Source organism: Chlamydotis macqueenii, chromosome 8 (assembly GCF_036417535.1).
Source record: "Chlamydotis macqueenii isolate bChlMac1 chromosome 8, bChlMac1.mat, whole genome shotgun sequence".
Lineage (NCBI taxonomy): Eukaryota > Metazoa > Chordata > Aves > Otidiformes > Otididae > Chlamydotis > Chlamydotis macqueenii.
In genome coordinates, this window is record NC_141563.1 from 6,886,427 (window position 1) to 6,907,228 (window position 20,802).

Consider the following 20,802-nt stretch of genomic DNA (forward strand, 5'->3'; position numbering starts at 1 on the left):
TCTGATGAGTCATTAAATACACATTTCTAAATGGTTCTGCTAACCAGATAGGTTCTTGCTTTGGTGCTTTTGTTTTTATCAGTAAGTCCTAAAAAGGATTTGGGGATTTTGCCGCTTGTGTATTGATGAGTTTGATGAGTATTTGGGTACGTTGGTATGAGAAAGAAGACATCAATCTAATGACATTACTAATTTTCAAAAGTATTTTGGTCTGAATGTTAGTTTGAGGATATTTGGGAACTCAAATCCCTGTGTAACTTTGAGGGAAACAGTTAACCCAGCTGAGATGATGGCGACTTTGTGCACGGCAGGTAAGCTTTGTCAGGTTGGGAGAGTTTCCTGTGAGTTCCCGAGGCTTTGCGTTTGACATGCGCATTGTTTTATTGGAGAATACTGTGCGTGTAAGGCAGCAATGCTTTCTGTCTGTGCAAGTCGCAGCCGATAGACCATCGGCAGAAAACCACTCAGATGTATTTACAGTTGCTGTGTGAACAGAAAAGATCCGTCTGGTCCTGGTAAATATTCTGTGAAATAACTGCCCACCTCGACATGCTGGGAACAGCCAGGGTCACCGAGACCCTTACGTCACTCAAGACGTAAATATTCCTTCTTCTTTTTTTTTTTTTTTTAAATTCATCCCAACAGAGACAGAATAAATCTTTATTTTGAGACTTTTGGTTTTTTTTTTTTAAATTATCAAAGCCTGAGACTGAAAACTTGGAACTGCCTTGAACTGTTGAGGACAGGTGGCAACATCAAGTGGGCTTGTTTTTGAGGTCGTGGCCGTTTTTGTTTTACAGGGCTTTTACGTGAAAAATGTTGAACTTGATCAGCATATGGCCCTGGCTAGCCTCATCTCTCCCAGCTCTTTTGTTATCTCGTTATTGTTACAGGTCTTAATGACAGTTGTAAAGCCGTAGTGCTGGATGCAGGGGTTAGTCCACCCCGGGGAGGAGAGGGAGAAACAGCAGTGTGGATTATGGAAATATGAATTGATCTAAAAAGCAGCTCTCTTGTAACAGAATGGGGCTCAAAGAAAGACCGGGGAGAAGCTGCTGAAAAGGCGATGGAATATGATGTGAAAATGATCATTTGAATGCTTTCCTTTTCATTCCCAGCTGCTGTGTTCTGGTGAAAAGGCACGCATTTGTATATCTTAAGGCTGGGTGAAAAAGGGCCAGATGAATGGAATTACTTGTTAGATATGTTTTCATTTTGAGTCAAATAAATTATGTGCATTTTAATAGACTGTATGCATATGTTAGCTGTTTTTTTTTTATCATACAGCTGTGATATTGGGGGACTGCATTTTGTAGAAATGTTCTTTTCTCTGTTTGCTCAAATAAGTGCAGTATTAATATTTGAGTGTCCTTCGGATATTCTCCATCAGCCTCTTGAAAATAACTGCTAGTGATTTGGCTCGTTCCGACAGCCTTCAGCGATGTGCCAAAGCGAAGGAGAAAAAATTAACTGGTGGCTGAAGCGGTGTTGACAATCGTTTGGAACGTCTTCCAGAAAGACTGCCAAATTGTCATGTGTGGTGTTGTTGTTGATTGACCTCAGCTGCCCTCAGAATATGCCAATATAACGACACCTAATTCCTTATTCCGTGCTACCTTATACTTTCTCATCTCCTTGCTTAGTACCCTCCATCCACGTCAGTCTGCAATATGTTGCCTCTGTTTTACTTTCAGCGTTGCTCTCGTGTTTCAGGCTTACTGCTGCTCTTGGAGGAGTGTCCTGACTAGCTCAGCCTCTCTCTTCATGTTTGGTACTGGATGTGATATTCCTGAACCCTGCATTTGGTTCTTGGCTCTTGCTCTGCCTTTCTTGATGATAGTTGTCTGTGGAACTGGGAGAGCGTTTGAGGAGCACTGGTTCACGGTTACTGCTATAGACAGTTGAATCATAAAATCACAGAACAGTTTGGGTGGGAAGGGCCCTTTCAAGGCCACCCAGTCCAACCCCCCTGCCAGGAGCAGGGACATCTCCAACCACATCAGGTTGCTCACAGCCCCGTCCAACCTGGCCTGGAATGTTTCCAGGGATGGGGCATCCACCGCCTCTCTGGGCAACCTGGGACAGTGCTCCACCACCCTCAGCGTAAAAATTTTTTTCCTGATGTCCAATCTGAATCTACCTCCCTCTATTTTAAAACCATTACCGTTCATCCTGTCACGCCAGGCCCTGCTGAAGAGCCTCTCCCCATCTTTTCTGCACTGGGAAAGCCGCTCTAAGGTCTCCGCAGAGCCTCCTCTTCTCCAGGCTGAACAGCCCCAGCTCTCTCAGCCTGTCCTCACAGCAGAGCTGCTCCAGCCCTCTCATAATCTTTGTGGCCTCCTCTGGACCCTCTCCAACAGGTCCATGTCCTTCTGATGTTGGGGGCTCCAGAACTGGGTGCAATATTCCAGATGGGGTCTCATGAAGTGTCATTTCAAATAACTTGTTTATATTTATATTTTGTTAAATAAAATAAATTTCTTTACATATTACTTATGTTAGGAAGTGGTCTGGGATTAAATGCCATAATCCAAGTATGAAATCGAGGAACCAGGGCACTCTGGTGCCAAAGAGCAAGACTGATCTCAGGAACTGGAGCAGCAGAGGACTTTGCCAGAAGCAAGAGCAAGGCAAGGGTGGGTAGTGGGGTCCAGCCTACGTGGTTTGGGATCTTGGACGGGGAATAAGTGAAGGTGAAGCAGCTCCAGGCTGTGTACGTACATTGCATATCTCCCAGGGAAAAAAAAATACATCTAATTATATGTCCGTTGCGTTTTATTTTTGTCTGCATCTGGTAACACAGGGGATACATTAGTGCTTTAAAATTATGCTTGTTTGCTTCTTCCCTGTCCATCTTTGGTCTTGGAGTTGTTTCATCTCTCTTCCATTTTTTTAGCACTGTTAAAATATCTGAATTTAGTATGAAAAAAGTAATTCTTGTTGAGCTGTGCTATGGTAAGGCTTAGCATTTGACTCATGCTGCCTGTAAAAAGAGAAGAAACTGTTTCCTTGATAAAAATATCACAAATAATTGTAATTATGAAACAATAATCCTAACAGGTTCCTTAGAAGCTGATTTCCTTTCTCAGTTCCCTTTCTTTTGGCTATAGATTCTTCCAGCTCACGAAACTCAGCTCACGCATGTAGTTGGTTTCACTACCATTTACAACCAAGCGTGGGTCCCCAGCTTCTGCTCCGCCTGTGCGAGCCGGCACGCTCCCCCATGGGACTGCACGTTTAGAGGTGGAGGAGCCCAGTCAAGGGTTCCGCTTTTGGACTGTCTCTCCTTGTCGATCTGCGTAAGTCGCTCTACTGCAGGTATTTTCTCTTGGCATGGCACTGAAGTTGTTCATTAACTTCTGTGGTACTTGCTCGGAACGCTTAAAGACCAAGCCTTTTAGAAGACTTGCTCTCTAACAAGTGCCATGTTTTCCCTTTCTAAAGCTTATTCAGATAAGTATTTCTTGTCTAAAGTGAATGAGGAGCTGAATACCTGCAAATGAGGAGGAGGTGGCTTACAGAATCCCATGCACAGCTCACTTCTCTTGTTCCTGCTCCCTGTCTCTTCACTTGGCCACCTCTCAGTTACGTGCCCCAGGGGAGGAAGGGAGAAAGAAGAGGTTGGTTCACCCACCTCCTCTTCACCTACTTAGTAAATGAAGTACTTTGAGTTGCCAGCAAAATCAGGATTTTATCATGGCATATGCTGTACGGTCATTTTTTTAAAAAATCAGTGGAAAGTTCAGATTCTGGAAGAGCATCACCTGGTGTTGTAAGACCCAGTTTCACTGCCCAGCCTGAGTGGGACAATTCTTGCATATAAGCAATCTGCAGATCTGTTGCTGACCTTCCTGTGTACGTGGATACTGGCTGATGATAACTGGGCAGACCAGTTCTTCCGTAGAAGCTTTCTAGGCAAGGCATGACATCCGACTATTTACAGACACTCTCTCTTTCAGAACTTGTCTGTTTGGTAGCTGATGCTGGACTTCTTGCTTATACTTAGGATTTAGCTCAGAAAAAGGAGCAATTCTGGATGTCATGCTCAGGCTGCTGTTCCCAGTTTGAGTGTTGTAGTCAAACATTTGCTTGCTTGCTTCTGCTTTTGAAATATTCCCCACAATGGCAAGAAAACTGAGGGCGTCACACAGTGTACAGTGGTATTTCAGACAAGGTGGAGGTTTTCTGCTTGTTTGTTTTTACCTGTCCGCCTGCAAAACCATGGTTTTTTTTTTTTTGCAAAAATCCAGACTTTTTACTGATGATGTTAAGAGGAGACCTGAAAGAACTTCAGTAGCTGTCAAAAACGTTTGCTTGTTGTGCATCCAAAAGTCCGATATCTTCTGATCACCTGGACTGAAGAGGCGACGTGGTGACGTGTGTGGATGCAAACCATCATCTGATTCATGAAGTGAACCTATTTGGCTGGTTTCGCCCTTCTGCCTCAGAAGTTATCTTCTCCTTTTCTGGCCTCTGACCTTTTGTTCTGGTTTCCTGCCTGCTGCGTGTTGTGGGTCTTCTGCCTTGGCTACTTCCGTCAAAAAGGCAGTTGCTTTTTTTTTTGTTTCTTTTGTAATTAGTACTCTGCCTAGTTTGAAGTCTCCGGTGAAATGCTAGAATTTATGCGGGGGAAAAAAAAAAAGGAATATATTTGGAACAAAATATGCTTAGAGTTGAAATGAAGTAGGGTTTATGATGCCAGAAATGTTATTATTTTTTCAGTATATTTTATTTTTATGGAAATGCAGCTATGTATTATTTGTAGTATACTTTTATAGTTAGTTTTCCTTTTAAAAAATTCTTTCCTTGATGATTGAGAAGAAAAATCTTGCAAATAGGAGCCTTTTGACCCGTATGTGATATTCCTTGATAACTGTTTTGTGGACATTACAGTGAAGTCTGCCGTCTCAGAAATGCCCTATATTGAAAGGGTGGAGTTGAGTATCTTGCAAGTAATAGGCTCGTGTCTGTCCTGAGCTGTCAGAGTATGCCAAGGTGGAATGAAAAAAACCCCAACAGGTAAAACAGATAAATAAGAACCAATTTTAATATGTGCGTTATTTTATGGTGGTTATTTTTTCGTTCATTCTATGATGATAGAAAATTGTGGTCATACTCTGGAGTCCTTTTTTTTTTTTTTTTTTTGTATAAAATGTAATTAATTTTCTTAAAGGTAATAAATACTCTACTACCCGAAAAGTTAAATATTGCCCATGTAGCAATCTCAGGAGTGGAGATGGAGGAGCGTATTTCCTGTTTTTCCCAGCTCTCTGATATGGCAAAGTATTCTTTCCCTTGGGTTTGTTTGCCTTGCCAGCAATGGAGGTAGATGGTAACATTTCGGCACTTATTCTAACTCTCTTCTTTGAGAAGAAGAGCATTGTTGTTTTTTATGTTTTTATTATGAGTTCCAGGAAAGTTCAGGGTTTTTTTTTTAAGCAGGTAAATTAAACTGTGCTGCACCTCATATTAACTGTTCTGCTATTTGTAGCTGAGCTTGATACTTGAAAGTGGACTTTGGGTCCCTGGATGCTACGCTGGACATAACTGTGGCTGAAATATGCTTGGTTTTTAAATGGTTGCGTGATGAGATTCGGGAGCAGTTAGACAAACAGCGACTCCGACATTTTATAACTTACTAAAAATCATGGCCATGGCCATGTCACTGTTCTGGTCATTAATTTTCTTTCATTTATTTTTGTCTGTATTTAACATACTGTTGGTTCTAAGTGATGTTGCAATGACCATCTCTAAGTTCAGCGGCGGATACAGCTGACCTTCAGGTCTCCACTGCCACTCTTACCATAGATACTTATGTACATGATTTTGCTTCTATAACATCTCAAGATCTTCTGGTTATCTTGTTGTCTAGTGTCTTTCTGTCCTGCTACGTTGTCTTCAGTTGTGAACCAACCTTTTCTTCCTCCCTTCCTCCCCTGGGGCACGTAACTGAGAGGTGGCCAAGTGAAGAGACAGGGAGCAGGAACAAGAGAAGTGAGCTGTGCGTGGGATTCTGTAAGCCACCTCCTCCTCATTTGCAGGTGTTCAGCTCCTCATTCATTTTAGACAAGAAATATTTATCTGAATAAGCTTTAGAAAGGTGAAAACATGGCACTTGTTAGAGAGCAAGTCTTCTTCTAAAAGGCTTGGTCTTTATGAGCAGCCTGATTCTTCTGAACCTTGGTCGTGGGCTGTAGGGTCTCTCCAGCTCTAGTTTACGTGTGAGCCATAAATGAGGATCAAAGATGGTTCTTAACAGTGGAGCAGAGTTTGTGTTCCGTGAGTCAAAGCAATCTACAATTGTAGGAATGTACACAGAGCTCAGCTTAGTGGAGTTTTCATCTTTCTTGAATCCATTGGGGACAGCTTCTGCTGCATGGCCCAGACTCACCTTCCCCTCTATATGTTTGTCAGGGATACGTGAACCTTCATGTGTCAGCTGTGTCGGTACAGAATTAGGAGTGGGGAAACACAGCGCTATCCCCAGCTTACTCTGAAAATTATGAGATGAAAAGAGCAGCAGGTCTATTTTGAGAGAGCTGTGATTGCACAATTTTTTTTTTTTTATCTTCTGGAAATAGAAATATTGTAACAGGCAGAGCTCAGAGGAAGGATCTGGGGGTCAGTGTTTTGGCACCCGCGCAGCACTGAAACTCCTGTGTCACGCAGTTGGGTTACCCCCGCCGTGTGACGTCGTGGCTGCGTCCGTCCTGTGGCGTTACGCTGCGGATGAAACGGTGCTGTGTGCGCGTGACTTCCGTGGGACTACCCCATAAATATTACTAGCAAGCCAGTTAGTAGTTGCTATTAAATATCGCTGTTTCTCTGAAACAATTTCAGAGAATTCTTCGTAATTTGCCTTTAGACCTAGAGGAAAATTTGAATTATCTGAATGCCAAAATGCAGCACGTTAGCTACTGGTTGTGTTCCTTTCCAGCGTACAAGGTGAGACTCATTGCTAAGTCTGGAAAACTTTCTTGTTTCAAGTGGTTTAGACAGGTTGGAGAAAGGTGTTGCTTGTGTTGCGGAGAGCTTGTTAGAGTCACCTAGTTGTGTACTTCTGCTTTGCAGTCTCTTCTTCACAGGTAGCCTGGAGCTCCTGAAAATTCTGAATTACATGTACACTTTGTTTATACGGAAATGGTAGCTAAAATATTTTAAACTGGAGATTTCTGACTTAAAAAAAAAATTGGAAAAAAAAAGTTTTAAAAGGCCACGTAATTTAGTGGTTCATTCTTTCAACAATGAATTTCTTTAACCTTAAGGTACATACTTATTTATTTATTTGTTTAAGGGCCTTGCATCTCCACCCTGAACCATCTCCATTTAATTTCTGTTTTCTTTGCTTTAGGTGTTCAGAAAGCAGCTGATATTTTTTTCTTTACCCTACAGAACTACTAGATACTCACTGAATCATGTACTTAGGGTAAAAATAGTTATGGAGGCCTGATAGCGGCTTCCACGCTTTAGACCTTTGGATTTCCATGAATGTAATCTAAGATTCAAATTTTTTTTATTATTCAAACCATTTGGGCCTTTCTTTGTTGTGGCTACAACTTTCTGATGAGATTTTTAGCAGAGGTAAGAGCTAAGTCTTTGAAGTAGAAGTACTGCTGCTGTCTTTGCGTGGGTCACTGCTGTGGGTGTGCGTGCCTTCAGAGGAAGGAGAAGGAAGAATCGGTGTCGGGGACAGAGCTTGCCTTTTCATCGCCTGTTTTATGTGGCAGCATTAGAATTTCACGTTCGTTGAGCCGTGATGATGAAGGGCTCAACACCGCAAGATGCTAAGCAGCCTGGCTTTGATTTAAGAAAGAACCTAAATCTGTGCTTAACTGGAAGCATTTAAATATTCCCACTGAAGTCGCTGGTTTGAGTCAGAAGCACCTGTTGTGACAGTCGTGAATGTCAAGGAGATCTCTTGTTTGTGTGTTTGGACCGGCATGTGCCTCTGCCATAGGTAGAGTGGACCTCTGTGGGAGAACCCACCTGCTTGCTTCAGCCACAGCCCTATGCTGCAGAAAAAACACAGGTAGTTGGAAGGTAACAGGACTATCTTTTAAAAAAGAGTGTCTAAACTGCTTTTAGTTGAAGTGGTTCCATGTTCTGGATACCTCAAAATACTCCAGGAAGATTTTCAATCGTTTCACGGGGCTGCCCCTGGAAAAAATCAGGTTCTTTTCCCTCCCCACTTAAATACAAACCGCAGAATATGTTGCAGTAAGAAAAAAAAAATGCTGGGGGGAATAGTTCCCACATTGTTCTAACTTCAGAAATTAATCAGATTAAGTGTAAGCTTCAATACTTAATTATTTCAGTAGCATAATATTAAGCAATGAACTTAATTTCTGTCAGTTCATCAAGTCATCAGGCCTCATCTACATAGAAAAAGGTAACCGGTTGAAATGCGTAAGTTAAAGTGAGAAAACCCACTTATACCTGTGTAGAGAAATATTAATAAGCTGATTGTTTAATATGTATCGAATCTGGTGCAGTTTTCCTGTAAGAAGCCGCTCCTGTACCTTCTTCCATCTGTAGTGGGATCCCATATGTCTTGTTCAAGTGGGAAAGAAACGAGTATCCTCCCAAATCGCTGTGCTTTATAATGAACAGCCATCAAGGTTTTGTACGCTTGTATCCGTTGATTGTGATATTATTAAAAAAAAATCCTGTATTTTCTAGTTAGTAAGGAACATAGTGTGTATCTTGAGTCTAACCAATGACTAAGCAGTCGTGTCTCTGGTGTGTATGAGTGCAGGAGCGTCTTCTGTCAGCTTTTACACTGCTTTATAAAATGATGATACACAGAATTAGTAGTATCAGTATCAAAATAAGCAAGGAACGCTAAATAATTCTGACTTCTTAGGCTTCTGTAATATCATCTCAGTGTAGACCCTGTGGGCACGACCATGAGTTGCGTAGTGCGACTGATGAAAGTGAATGAATAAAGCCAGTGGACCGTGAGTGAGCCTCTGAGAGTGGGACTTTCTGCTGCTGTGCCATAGGCAGAAAGGAAATATTTTCTTAAATACTATTTCCCTTTCTGTTTAAGCTTTTTGTGAGGGAAGCAGCGTGCTGTAGTTCACGTGTTCTTAATTTTACGATTCTCTTCTTGGAGCTTGTGTAGGGCGTGAGGTATGTTATCCTTTAACCAAGCAATTGAACTCAGTTGTGTGTGCAACTCTAGATGTTTATTCAGTGTTTGAAAGCAAATAGATAATCTTTTACTTGTTTGTTTTACAACATCATTATCCTTTTCCCCCTGTATACAATTTCTTTCCTTTGTGACACAGTGACCATTTCTGAAAGCATGAATACTGCCAGAACCAGAGGAGAAATAATCACGGGCCAGGTGAATCCAGGATATGTGGCTTTCTGAAGACTTGTACAACCTCTTGTCTTCAGAAATAAACACGTACTTTTATGAAGCTGTGAAAACAAAAGACAATACGTGTGTTATAATTTTTCTGAGGGTGTGTGTGTTGACTCAAGAGAAAGTCCTGGCTGAGGTAGGAATCCTTGAACACGATGGTCCATTTGGAGACGGAGCTCAGATTTTATTCACAGAGAGGTTACGGAAAGTATCGACTGCGATTGTGCACGAGTGGTGGCTGTGTATGTGAATGTGTGTGTAATGCCATTTGCATTTTAAATTTGCCTAGAAGCACCTCGGGGGCATCTTGTTTTCTTCCATTTAAAAAAAAAATCTGAATAGCACCTGTAATGAAGGGAGAAAACGGAGCCCTGGAAGCCAGGTAGGACTTCCATCTATTGATCTGTGTAAACCTGGCGTTCGCTGTCAGGGGAGCAGCAGTCAACTGCTGAGCTGCTTTGTCACTGACAGAAGCTGAGAGAGGATTTTTTTTTTTTTTTTTGTCTATACTGTTTATACACCAGTCTATAGACCTGCTGGCTGGTTGAATTTTAAAGAGCGCGGAGGTTTAAAGACTTGTCCCCTGAGGGATGCTCCTGCCAGTTGGGAAGCGGGCGGCGGCGGCTCCGCAGAAGTTGCTGGGGAAGGGACGGGGCAGAGCCGGGGGAACCGCTGTCCTGCAGCCCAGCCTGGGAAACTCTGCAGAACATACCCATCATTTCCAGGTTGTTCAGTCAAAATATTGAGCTGATACCTTTTGGGGTTGTTTTTGTTTTTGTTTTCTTTTTCTGGTGTGATAATTTATTCGGAGGGAATACAGCGGGGAACATAAATGAATACATTTCCATACCCAATTCCACGTTGGTGCTAAGCTCACTCGGCAGCAATTAGAACCCTCGCGAGTAAGGAGAAAATCACTTCCTATAGTGTGAGAATAGGTGCGGGTTTGGACAGAGAATTTAAATAGAATGTAACGTACCGTTTCTTCAGAACGGGAAAAACAAGCTTTATGAGCCTGAAGTGAGAGACTCGTTGGAAATGCTTAGGAAATTTCAGAGTGAAAAGTTTTAATTAGCCTGTTCTGCTTGCTTCCTTTTGTTAGTTGATTATTCCCTCTACCAGCTTGTTTCCTGCCCACAGAAATCCGTATGCTTACCTGCCCTGTTGGTGTTTTGCCCCTCGCCCTTCTGCAGTGGCCGCTCACAGCGGTCAGGACGGTGCTTGCGCAGTTTCTTGTGGAGAATATTCTGTGTACTGCTGTTGTCCGGAATTAAATTAATAACCTTTCCCCAAACACACCCTGTGGCTTTCGTACCCTTTATCTGTGCTGACGAAGTAAAAGCTCCGAAGATTTCTTAAACTGTCTTGTGTCACTTAGAAATCACAGAAAAGTTGATTTTCCTGTTTTCTGCTTTATGATGATTGACTGGAGCTCATCGTTCAGCTTTAAAATATGGCATGTTGAACTCAGAGGCATCTTTTTTCCCTGACCTTTTTGTCCCTTGCTGATTAACTTGCATGGGTTCTTCATGTTCTACACTATCCACGGAGCCAGGCAAGGGTTTGAAGCAAATAGTTGTTGTGGTGTGCAGGAATTTAAATAGATAATTGCCCCTGACGGGAGCTGGCTGTTCGACTTGCAATAAACACAGAGTTCAGGCTGGAGAGAGCTAACATCTTAGGCCATTTTTTTAAACCTCCATTTGCAGCTCTGGAGATGTGCGATCGATAGGCGTTTTTTGGAAAGCACACCTCGTGGGATAGCTCCAGCGTAGAGCAGTGTGTGTCTGTTGGTCTGCTCCAAAAAGGGAATTCTGTGGCTTTGACCCAACTGTGCTGATGCCGACTGTCTCATCTTAGCTGAAGCCTTTCACAGAGGGTTTATTTTCCCAGTTGAGTGCAAGGAAATAAAACCTGTTTTTCTGGGATCTGGTAAAGTCATTGTTTAATATTTGCTGCTAACTGATCTATTGGCTAGTTTGAGAGCATTTTTATATTTTAATTAACACATTTTATTTGCCACTAAACAGCTTCTTAAATAAAAATCTGCAAGAAAGAGTGACGTTATCCTTTCATATCGTGGTACGAATGTGGATCTGGCGGGTTCGCCCCGCTTCCCTTTATTAGTAGAGAGGCTTGCTCGTGAAACCCAAAGGGTTAACGGGATAAACATCTCCTTTGGCCCAGCAGACGATGGCCATCGTTCTCAGCGTTTGACTACGGAACATGTATAGAGTTGTTATACCTCTCCGTAATTCATTCCGCTGCCAACTTCGTTCCCTTTTCTCCGCCTGCATTTTAATTGAAACAACATTTGTATTTTGGAGCCGGGAGCTGTCAGAAGTCCCTGTGGCTAGTCTGCGGTACAAGTAGCAGCAGACGTGCCTTACCCATATGGTGCGGTGCTTCTTGTAAAATCCATATGGCCTTGTTGAAGGGAATCCCAGCGGGGATGTGAAGGGTGTTAATACCCTTCAGGCCAGGCCTTTCCCTCCTGGGGCTTCTAGGGCATTGTCTTTGCAATCTGCCGAAGCACAAACTTAATTCCTTTTTAATAATCAATTATTTCAGTCCAGGAACGTGTGCTGTATTTTTTTTCTTGCCATCGTATACTCCTTGAACTTACTATTTGCTGTGAGTATTTTGGGCTGTTTTTAAAAAGCAAGCTGTTGCTAGCAACTGCCCTGAAAGACTTTCAAAAGCCTTTTCAAAAATCCTGACTTGATTTCTTTTACTTGTATTTACAGGAAGTGCTGAGCAGCGTTCCAAAGTTCTGCTTCCCTTTTGACATTGAAAGGTATGTGCTGCAGTTATCCCTTATTTAAAAATATTTCATTTAGCGTAATTGCAAGGAAAGAATTAAAGAAAAGGAAAACATTGTACTCCCTAAGCGTGCACCTGCAGATGAGCAGAAGACGTCCTTTGTTGTTCAAGTAAGTACGAAATCACTAGTAGGAAATCGTCACGGCAAAATGCAGCCTTCACAGAATTTTGGGAATACCTCTTTCAAGGCAGAGCTACGTTCCGGCGCCCGGTTTTGTCCCTTGCAGTTGTAAGCACCATCTGTGTTAGTGTAAGGATAGAACATAGTTCCCTTCAAACAGCAAGCATCATAAAAAAATGTTATGGTGCACCAGGATATAAAAACTCGCCGAGCAGTACTGAAAACATGTTGTTTGAGTTCAAAGAAATTAAGGCTTTAATAGCGTGGAAGTAACTGAATATGCAATTGATTTTTCTTGGAGAAGAATCAAGACCGTTATTTATAATTAATTAGCCCTTACCTTTCTGGGATCAGTTCTAGTGTGGCTTCCGCATACTGCTGCCAGTCATTTAAATTGTTCATATAAAACATTTTTATTAATAAAAATATCCATTTAAGCTTGTCAGAATGATTAATGGTAATTTATTCAATAAATTGTACTCACTCCGTTTGGAAAACTCACGTTGTCTCGGTCGGCAAAGATTGAATGAGAAGCTTGATTTGCATAACTGATGAGAGATAGACCCAAGCGGTGTGCAGGCTGAGCTGGTTTCGGGGCAACATTGGTGTCCGTAGATGGAGACTCAAAGAGGAGAAGCATCTGTCGGACGCGAGATGTCAGTGGAGTGAAAGGTGGTGTGTGTGCAGAGGGAAGAGAGGCTTTGCAGAAAAACACACTGGCAAAATAAAGATCTTCAGAAACACAACTTCTCTGAAGTAAACTAGGTTCGTTTTGTGTTTTATAGTTGAATTTAATTAAGTTGTTTGGGTTTTGAATGGGTTAAGCTCACTGTCCTTTAAGCTGTTTTAATGGCTTAAGTAATATGGTTGTCAGTGCTGGCTTTAAAGCATTAAAGTCTTTAATGTGCTTGAGATACGTACAGAATTCTATTTAAAATCGGAAATGAAGATGAATAATGGAAATAAAATTTGAGGATAACAGAAAAAGGTGAGGTTCTGCTGCTGCCATCCAGTGGCAAGAAGATAATCGGTAGCAGCAACAAATTATTTGCAAATAACTCATCCTCCGTTAACTGTTTCTGGTGAACCGTTCAGGAGACACTTAGCTGCTGGCATGAGATGGATAAATTTGGATTTCATAAAAGTGGGCAGTGGGACAGAAGGAGGAGAGGTTTGTGGGAGCCGAGGTACATGGACGAGGGGAAGAAAACCACCGCGCTCCGTCTGGCCCGCTGACCGCCCAGGCCGTACCGTGGCGTCTTGAGTCGGGCACCGTGCTCGCAGCCTCGTGCAGAGCTGGGAGCTGGGTTTTGGGGGGATTGCGGGAGAACCAGAGGCGACGGGGGATTGTGAGAGTGTAAAAGAGCACGGAGAAGGAGGAGGGGCAGAGCCTGATGTGGGGAAAAGGACAGAAATACTGGAAGCTCATTCAGGAAAGCAGGTGACTTAACTGGCGAGCTGTTTCTGTGAACAACTTCATGGCTGTGGGGCGTGTTTACCGTTTACTGCTCGGTTCAAGCATTTTCTATAGCGTAGACAGACATTACCACTCTTTTTTTAAGAAAATCAGTTGCCTACTGCTTTCTCAGCTTTATTTTTTGTTCTGAAATTTGGACTGATAATGAAAAGGACTGCGAAAAGCACTGCTGGAGCTGCTGTTTATGTGGCTTTTTTCCAGTGGGCATATAAGATGTGACAAGCGTTTTAGGTTTTGTCTAACCGTAACTGTACTTTTCACTTGTCCGGTGACTATATATATAGAAATATATATATAAAACTTTTTTTTTCTTGTCTAGAGGATCAAGATAGGCCATACACCCAATACCCACAAGTATTTTACAGGTAGTTCCAATGACAATTTCTGCACAGAAAGCTTTGATTGAAGTGAAACGCAAACTGTCTGTTTCATTGATTGAGCATATTGTACTTCAGATAGCATAGTTTCTCAACTGGTATTACGTGTTTGATACGTGTATAAACCACTCCAAGCAATATCTGAGCCCAGAAAGAGCTAGAAATTACCAGTGCAGAAGGGAATCGAACAAAAAATGTGACCCTGCTCTGTAGATTGCTTCTGAGTTCCTACTGTGCAGCAGTACAGAAGGGAGTGTCTTTTCTGTTAACTACCTAAATAAAACTCATTAAAGCAGGAAATCTATGTTCTTCAAATTATGGAAATAGGAAAGTTAAAGCACAGTGGTAAAATCATCGTCACCTGTTTCCTTCCAATTCACCTGTATTAATTAGTGAATGAATTGAAAAGTGAATGAAGTGAGAACATTTATTTGATTTTTTTTCTTTTTTTTTTTTTTTAATTGACAGTGATCGTAGACAGAGATCCAGCTTTAGTCCTCACTATTTGGTGCTGCTTACCTCATCTCACCAGGCGTGCTTACTTTATCTTTCATGCAGGTGTTATAAATAACTGTGCGCTACTCGTCGTAATTATCGAAAGTACGTTCTGTGAAATGTGATTAAAAATCTAGAGGTAACTCCCATTAAATTTAAACTGAAAGGCAAACCAAAAAAGGCACAATGGTGTAATGTTTTGACCATGACTTAAACCTTCTGTTTTATATATAATTTTTTATTGAAAGCAAGCACATAATTTCATCACTGCCGGTTATGGCTTACACTTTATTTTGAAGAGATTAAGAAATGAATTATGTCGTAGAAGTTCATGAGTATTTGCTCCAGGAGCTTATGTCTTTTTGTGGATAAATTATTTTAGGCTTAATAAATGACACAATTGTAATACATTCGAACAGTTTGCTTGTAGATATTTACGAATAAGTTCCCTTTTCTCTGCTACACAAATCCTTTCTACGTTTCTTTTCATACAGAATAGGAGGATCTAATGTTTGAGAACGTAGAGATTTTAACTTCCTTTTAATATTTGCTAAGCTAATATTAGTACATCAGAAAACACTTCATCCCCTCTCTTCTTCCTTGAATCCTTATGCCAATTCTGCATGGTTTTCTTTCTGCAATGGTCTTCTGTATGTTCACTCTCAAGGCAAAACTCGGGTGTAACTTTGCAGAGAGCCCACACCTCAGTCTCCACATCCATCGGTTCCTTAACTGGATGGTGACTCGTGAGCACACAGCCTCTCCTCTTGTCACTTTTGGACCCTTTTCAAATTCAGTCCCCAGGTGTGGTATGTCGCTGCTTGACCCCTCGATTTTATCTGTGCTTTGAATCTCTCTTGTTTGAGTCTCCTCCCTAAACACTTCCCTTCTCTCCTTCCGTTCTTCCGTCTTTTTCCTTTCAGGATGCATTTGTCCCACTGCATGTGTAGCACGCCTGCCTTTTTGGCTCTGACGCGTTGGATGCTGCCTGTGGGATCAGCATGGAGACGCTAATACGTACTGCAGTAATTTCCCCTGTTACACTCCCCCAGTTGCAAGGAAGTGTTATATTTTGGAGTGTAAGCAGTGGCTCTGATGCTGCTGCTACAGAAGGTTTCTTATTAGCAGTGAAATACTGCTCAAGTGTGGGAATTACCATGCAATACAGGAAATACTGTGTATTATTATTTAACTCGTTATCTGTTAGGGTCAATGAGTAATAAGGGCAGGAGTGATATCGCTTTCACTCTCCTGTTCCTGGCTTGTGCTCTTTCTGTTGGTATTTCTGGTAAAAGTCTGTGTGCAGAAACACAGCTGTGATCAAGACAATGCTGTAGAGATCATTGGATTTGCAGATGTTGTGAAAAGCAATTATAAGATATCTTACACAAAAATTGTTGCCTTTCAAGTAAATGTTTGAGAATGTATTTCAGGCTGTACAGATGAGGATAAATAAACTATAGCATTTCCTATGCATTCCAGTCATTCCAGGTTGCAAGATGAGTTGTGAATTCAAAAATGAAGGAGTTTTATACGACTGCGTTGTTTCCATCCCCTAGCTTGTAGTACGATGATAAGTGTGTACGTAATACACAGTGGCTGTGAAGAGAGAAGTCTTTGTGAGGACAGGCTGCTGCGTGCTGTGTTGTGACTTAAATCCTGAAAATGAGACTCTTTACTACCTAGCTGTGGTTTCTTCAAATGCTTTTTGTTTGTGGGACTTCCCTTATTTGCTGGTAGCTTCGAGGAGCCTGAGCTGTGGAGTCATGGCTCGTGGAGTGGCCTTGGAAATGGAGAAAAGCTTGGATTTGGGGACTGCAATTAGCTGAAGGAGACAACCCAACCTAGGGTCACGTCTCCCCAGTCTCTCCATCAGCTTGTACCACTACCTTAGCATCTGGTTTTCAAATTCCTGCTTGAAATGATTTCTAATCTTTTTTCTGATCTGAGGAGAATTAGGGTGAATGATGGGTGGGGTTTACTTTTCAGCATCAGATTTGGAGATGAAATACATTTGAAATTTTCAGGTTTGGGTAGCAGCCGCCAAAGCTTTGATCAGAACTGTATGGTCAAGTACGTGTACTTGACACTGTGTAATTAGTGATACCAGTAACTTTGTTTTCTTTTAAAAATGAGTCCTCAAAATCTGTATTCCAGTGCATAAGATCTTTCATTTTTTTGAAACTCACTGAAAAAATGAACTCTGAAAAGTCTCCCTGAAATTCAGAACCCTTTAAAGATTCCTAAAATTTGAAGAAAAAATTATTTTGAATATCTTCTGTGTTCTAAACATTTATTTGGAAGAAGAGCAATTCTTATTGAGAACAAGGGATAAATTTAATGATTAGACATGCTGTCTTTTGTTTGAAGAGGAGATTTAATTTCTGCCTTAATCAGCTCTCTCGAGGCAGCCTTAAAATGAGACCTCAATAATGGCTATAGTGTAAACAAAAATCTTAAAAATACCTCTTTACCTACTCCGTGGGTTCCAAAGAGGCTTTTCTGCATTGTGTAGGTAGGTGCTTAAAAATTTTAAAACCGACTTTTATTCCTAGGGCGAACTGTAATAACCTTGAAAGAGCCCATTGTGGTCTGCAGGGTTAATACGTGTTTACGCAAATTCTTTGCTATTAGTGATTTATTCTTGTTAAACTCAGATTAAATGTAAGCACGCAGGGCAGGAGTGGGGAGTCAGTCAAAAGCAAGGCAGAGGAAGGAGCGAGGAGGTCGGCGATGGCTGGGAACGGTTTGTGCCTGCTCTCCCTCTGCAAGTGAGTAGATAGCACTCTCTTCCACTACCCAAATGCAAACTTTTGCTTTCTTTGTGGAGGTTCATTTTTAGCCTTGGAGTTTTTCTCAGTTTGGAAATCTGGAGCATGCTGCTTAGATCTCCTCCTAAACTCTGTGGGAAGCAGTTTTCACGCTGGGCCGCTTTTACACTGACTGTCGAAAGATGGGAGTTGTGTCTCCTAAAGAAGCAAAGGGAAGGTGGTGAGATGGTGTTGGAATTGCCTCCCACTGAGCTGCCGTAACTCAGCTGGGCTATTTTTAATAGAGAATATCAGAATTTAAATCTTGTTTTTGAAGTGGTCTTATGTAGTGACATTTTTACGTATGCTTTAATTGCAATACTGGTTGTTTTCCATGTCATCTTCGGGTTTTGAGAGGGAAGGAGGCAAATAACCGAAAGCAAGAGATCCGTACTGATGTGAGTTTTTTGGGCTAAGGAATTGTTTTCAAGCAGTAATGGAGTAGTCATTTGCCTGACCTACATGTACGCAGTGCAATAAAAGCAACGCCCCCATCGACGGGCATCTTCTAACAGTTGTTTTTTTGTGAATGATGTTCTCTTTGGGTTAAGATAGCGCATAGAGACCTCGGCCTGGCCACTCCAGGCGTTTTGTGGTGTAAGAAATATGTTTGTGCTCGGCACAGGGTTTTGTTTCAGCCTACGCATGGTTAAGTAGGCATGGTGGTGTTGGGTTGACAGTTGAACTTGGTGATCTTGGAGGTCTCTTGCAGCCTTAAGATTGTGTGATTCTGGTCAGTGGATGTTCACGAGGGACTAGACCCAACTGAAATTAATAAAAAGTATTTTGTACTCTTAGATTGTAAGACTGAGAGATCTCTGATGGTTCTCAGCTTCTGTGGGAATTCATTTTCAGCTTGGCATCTAAGGTTGCACCACGGATGACACATTAATCATAGCAGGTGCTTAGGTATCCTGCTGTAGAAGATCATGTAAGAATGGGAAAGGAACAGAGGACAGTAGAATTAGAGACAGAAATGCTGCATTTTACATTTTCAAATCTCCATGCACTCTCCATCATAACAGTGTTTTCATTTGTTTTTTAATGAAACCTTTAAAGGTCCCTTCCAACCTAAACCGTTCTGTGATTCATTCTGTGCCACACATTATCTCTTCTGGCTGGAAGTGCTAAGTCTGCGTAAAGCTGATTCGCTTTGAGAGATTGTTGAAAATTGCAAGATGTGTTTCTGCGAGTAAACGTCTGATACAGTTTATTGGGGTTCTGAAATGCTTATATTGAATATATTTTCATCTTCTCTGAAGTTTGGCCACATCGAGAAGGGGGTCTGTCCCGTGCTCTCAGGGATCCTCTGTATGAAGCTGAGAAATTGCACAAGGGAGAAAGGTGCTTGGCTTGAGAGCGTAAAGGAGATAAGAGATGTCATGGCAGTGAAGATGGGCCGTTGAGAGAGCTGGGGCTGTTCAGCCTGGAGAAGAGGAGGCTCCAGGGAAACCTTAGAGCAGCCTTCCAGTACCTAAAGAGGGTTGCAGGAAAGGTGGGGAGAGACTCTTCAGCAGGGCCTGGTGTGACAGGATGAGGGTTAACGGTTTTAAACTAAAAGATGGGAGATTCAGACTGGATATAATGAAAATTTTTTTTATGCTGAGGGTGGTGGAGCAGTGTCCCAGGTTGCCCAGAGAGGCGGTGGATGCCCCATCCCTGGAAACATTCCAGGCCAGGTTGGATGGGGCTGTGAGCAACCTGATCTGGTTGGAGATGTCCCTGCTTCTAGCAGGGGGTTGGACTGGGTGGGCTTTGAAGGTCCCTTCCCACCCAAACTGTTCTGTGATTCCATGATTCTTCTTTATAAAAAAAAAAAAAAAAAAGAGGAGAAGGTTCATAGTGTCAAGCAGAAAGTAGGGGGTCGGGACTGGAGGTTGGGCCTGGGACCTGGAGGTGAGAACGAGGAGTCAGTGTGATACTGGAGGGAAACTGGGAACGGGAGAAAAGGGATTCGCTTGCCCTGCAGAGGGAACGCTGGCTGAGCAGAGCTTGGGGATGAGAGGAGTTGGAACATCGAGCCGTCGAGCAGGGAGATTTTGTGTAAGCACATTCTGTCTTGAATGGGTGCATGTTTTGATACGGTCCTGAAGATATTATCACTTACGATTTTAGCTCTCATGCTGTTTGTTCTTGATTATTTTGTGACTTTTGCATTTCGAGGACTGAACAAATTTGCATTGGAAAATGAACTTAGCACAACATTGTTTGTTGGGAAACGTTCAAAAAAAGGAGGAAGATGTGTGTGGGTGCCTGAAGAGGCTACAGGTTTAAACAATTCTGAAGGCTGGGAGAAAAAAAAACAAACTAGTTTTCTAATGATTGTCTTAAGATAGGCCTGTATTATGACATTTAATCAGTTATTTGTAGAATTTTATTTTTCCATTTTCCACTGTTAAGATGTGCTCAGAGCCGACAAGCTGTGGTAGGCGTGCACTGACTCTGCTTCGGCCTCCCTGAGGAAATATTCATGAATTGCCCCGTCCGGTCAGGCCAGGGGTCTGATCCTGTGGAGCGAGGCAGCCGGAGCGTGGGGCTGGGGTGGCAGCCGGAGGGCACGGCTGAAGGAAGGAACCGGGCTCTTCTCCGCCATGGGGAGGGTGCGGGTGCAGGAGCCCGGCTGGAAGGGAGAGGAGCACAGTGAGCATGAAAATCCTTGAGTCCAATGACTTAAATGCTTGTGTTTGATGTGATTTAGTATTCTTACGCTCTGCATTTAATTTTTCAGGGTATCCCAAAACCAAGTAGGACAGCATTTTACGTTCGTGCTCACCGACATTGAAAGTAAGCAAAGGTTTGGATTTTGCCGCTTGACGTCAGGAGGCAAGGTCTGTCTCTGTATCCTAAGGTAAGTCACTATAAAAAAAAATTGGATCAAGGAATGAATATAAGAAAAATACAAGAAAAAAAAATCTTTTGCAAATCCTCTGCTTCTCTGTCAGGGTATCACTTCTCTAGAACAGTGTTAGCAGTGATTTCACATGAAGAGTGGTCCCAAGCCCCATGTGATGGTATTGTTGTGTGAGGCTAAGTAGTTCTATTTAAATTATCCAGTCAGTTGAATTATCCAGTTCACTGTTCTGTATTCCTCTCCTTGGAAATGTGATTCTTGGGTCTCTCTTCCATGCTCTTTGCCTATATCTAATACAAGAAGTGCCAGAGCAGATGATTCTCAATAAAGAGCATCCTGCTTTGTTGTAGGAGAGATACTGATGATGGAGAAATTGACCCTAGTGAAATACTTTTTCTGCCTCTGTTTTTCCTTTCTTCTCCCTTAAGATAATTGTTTTGGTAATTAAAAAAACCACATTTGCTTAGCTGTCCTAAAA

General features: G+C 42.1%; 1 protein-coding gene across 3 annotated transcripts in view; it reads left to right on the forward strand.

The window, feature by feature from the left end:
* Positions 1 to 20,802, forward strand: part of DENND1B (DENN domain containing 1B) — a 145,184-nt gene that overhangs the window by 40,067 nt on the left and 84,315 nt on the right. For all 3 annotated transcript variants that reach the window (XM_086753071.1, XM_086753072.1, XM_086753073.1), the window contains exons 4-5: positions 12,118 to 12,167; positions 20,202 to 20,321. In XM_086753071.1, coding sequence (XP_086609197.1) covers positions 12,118 to 12,167; positions 20,202 to 20,321 — 170 coding nt within the window. The remainder of the gene's footprint in view (positions 1 to 12,117; positions 12,168 to 20,201; positions 20,322 to 20,802) is intronic.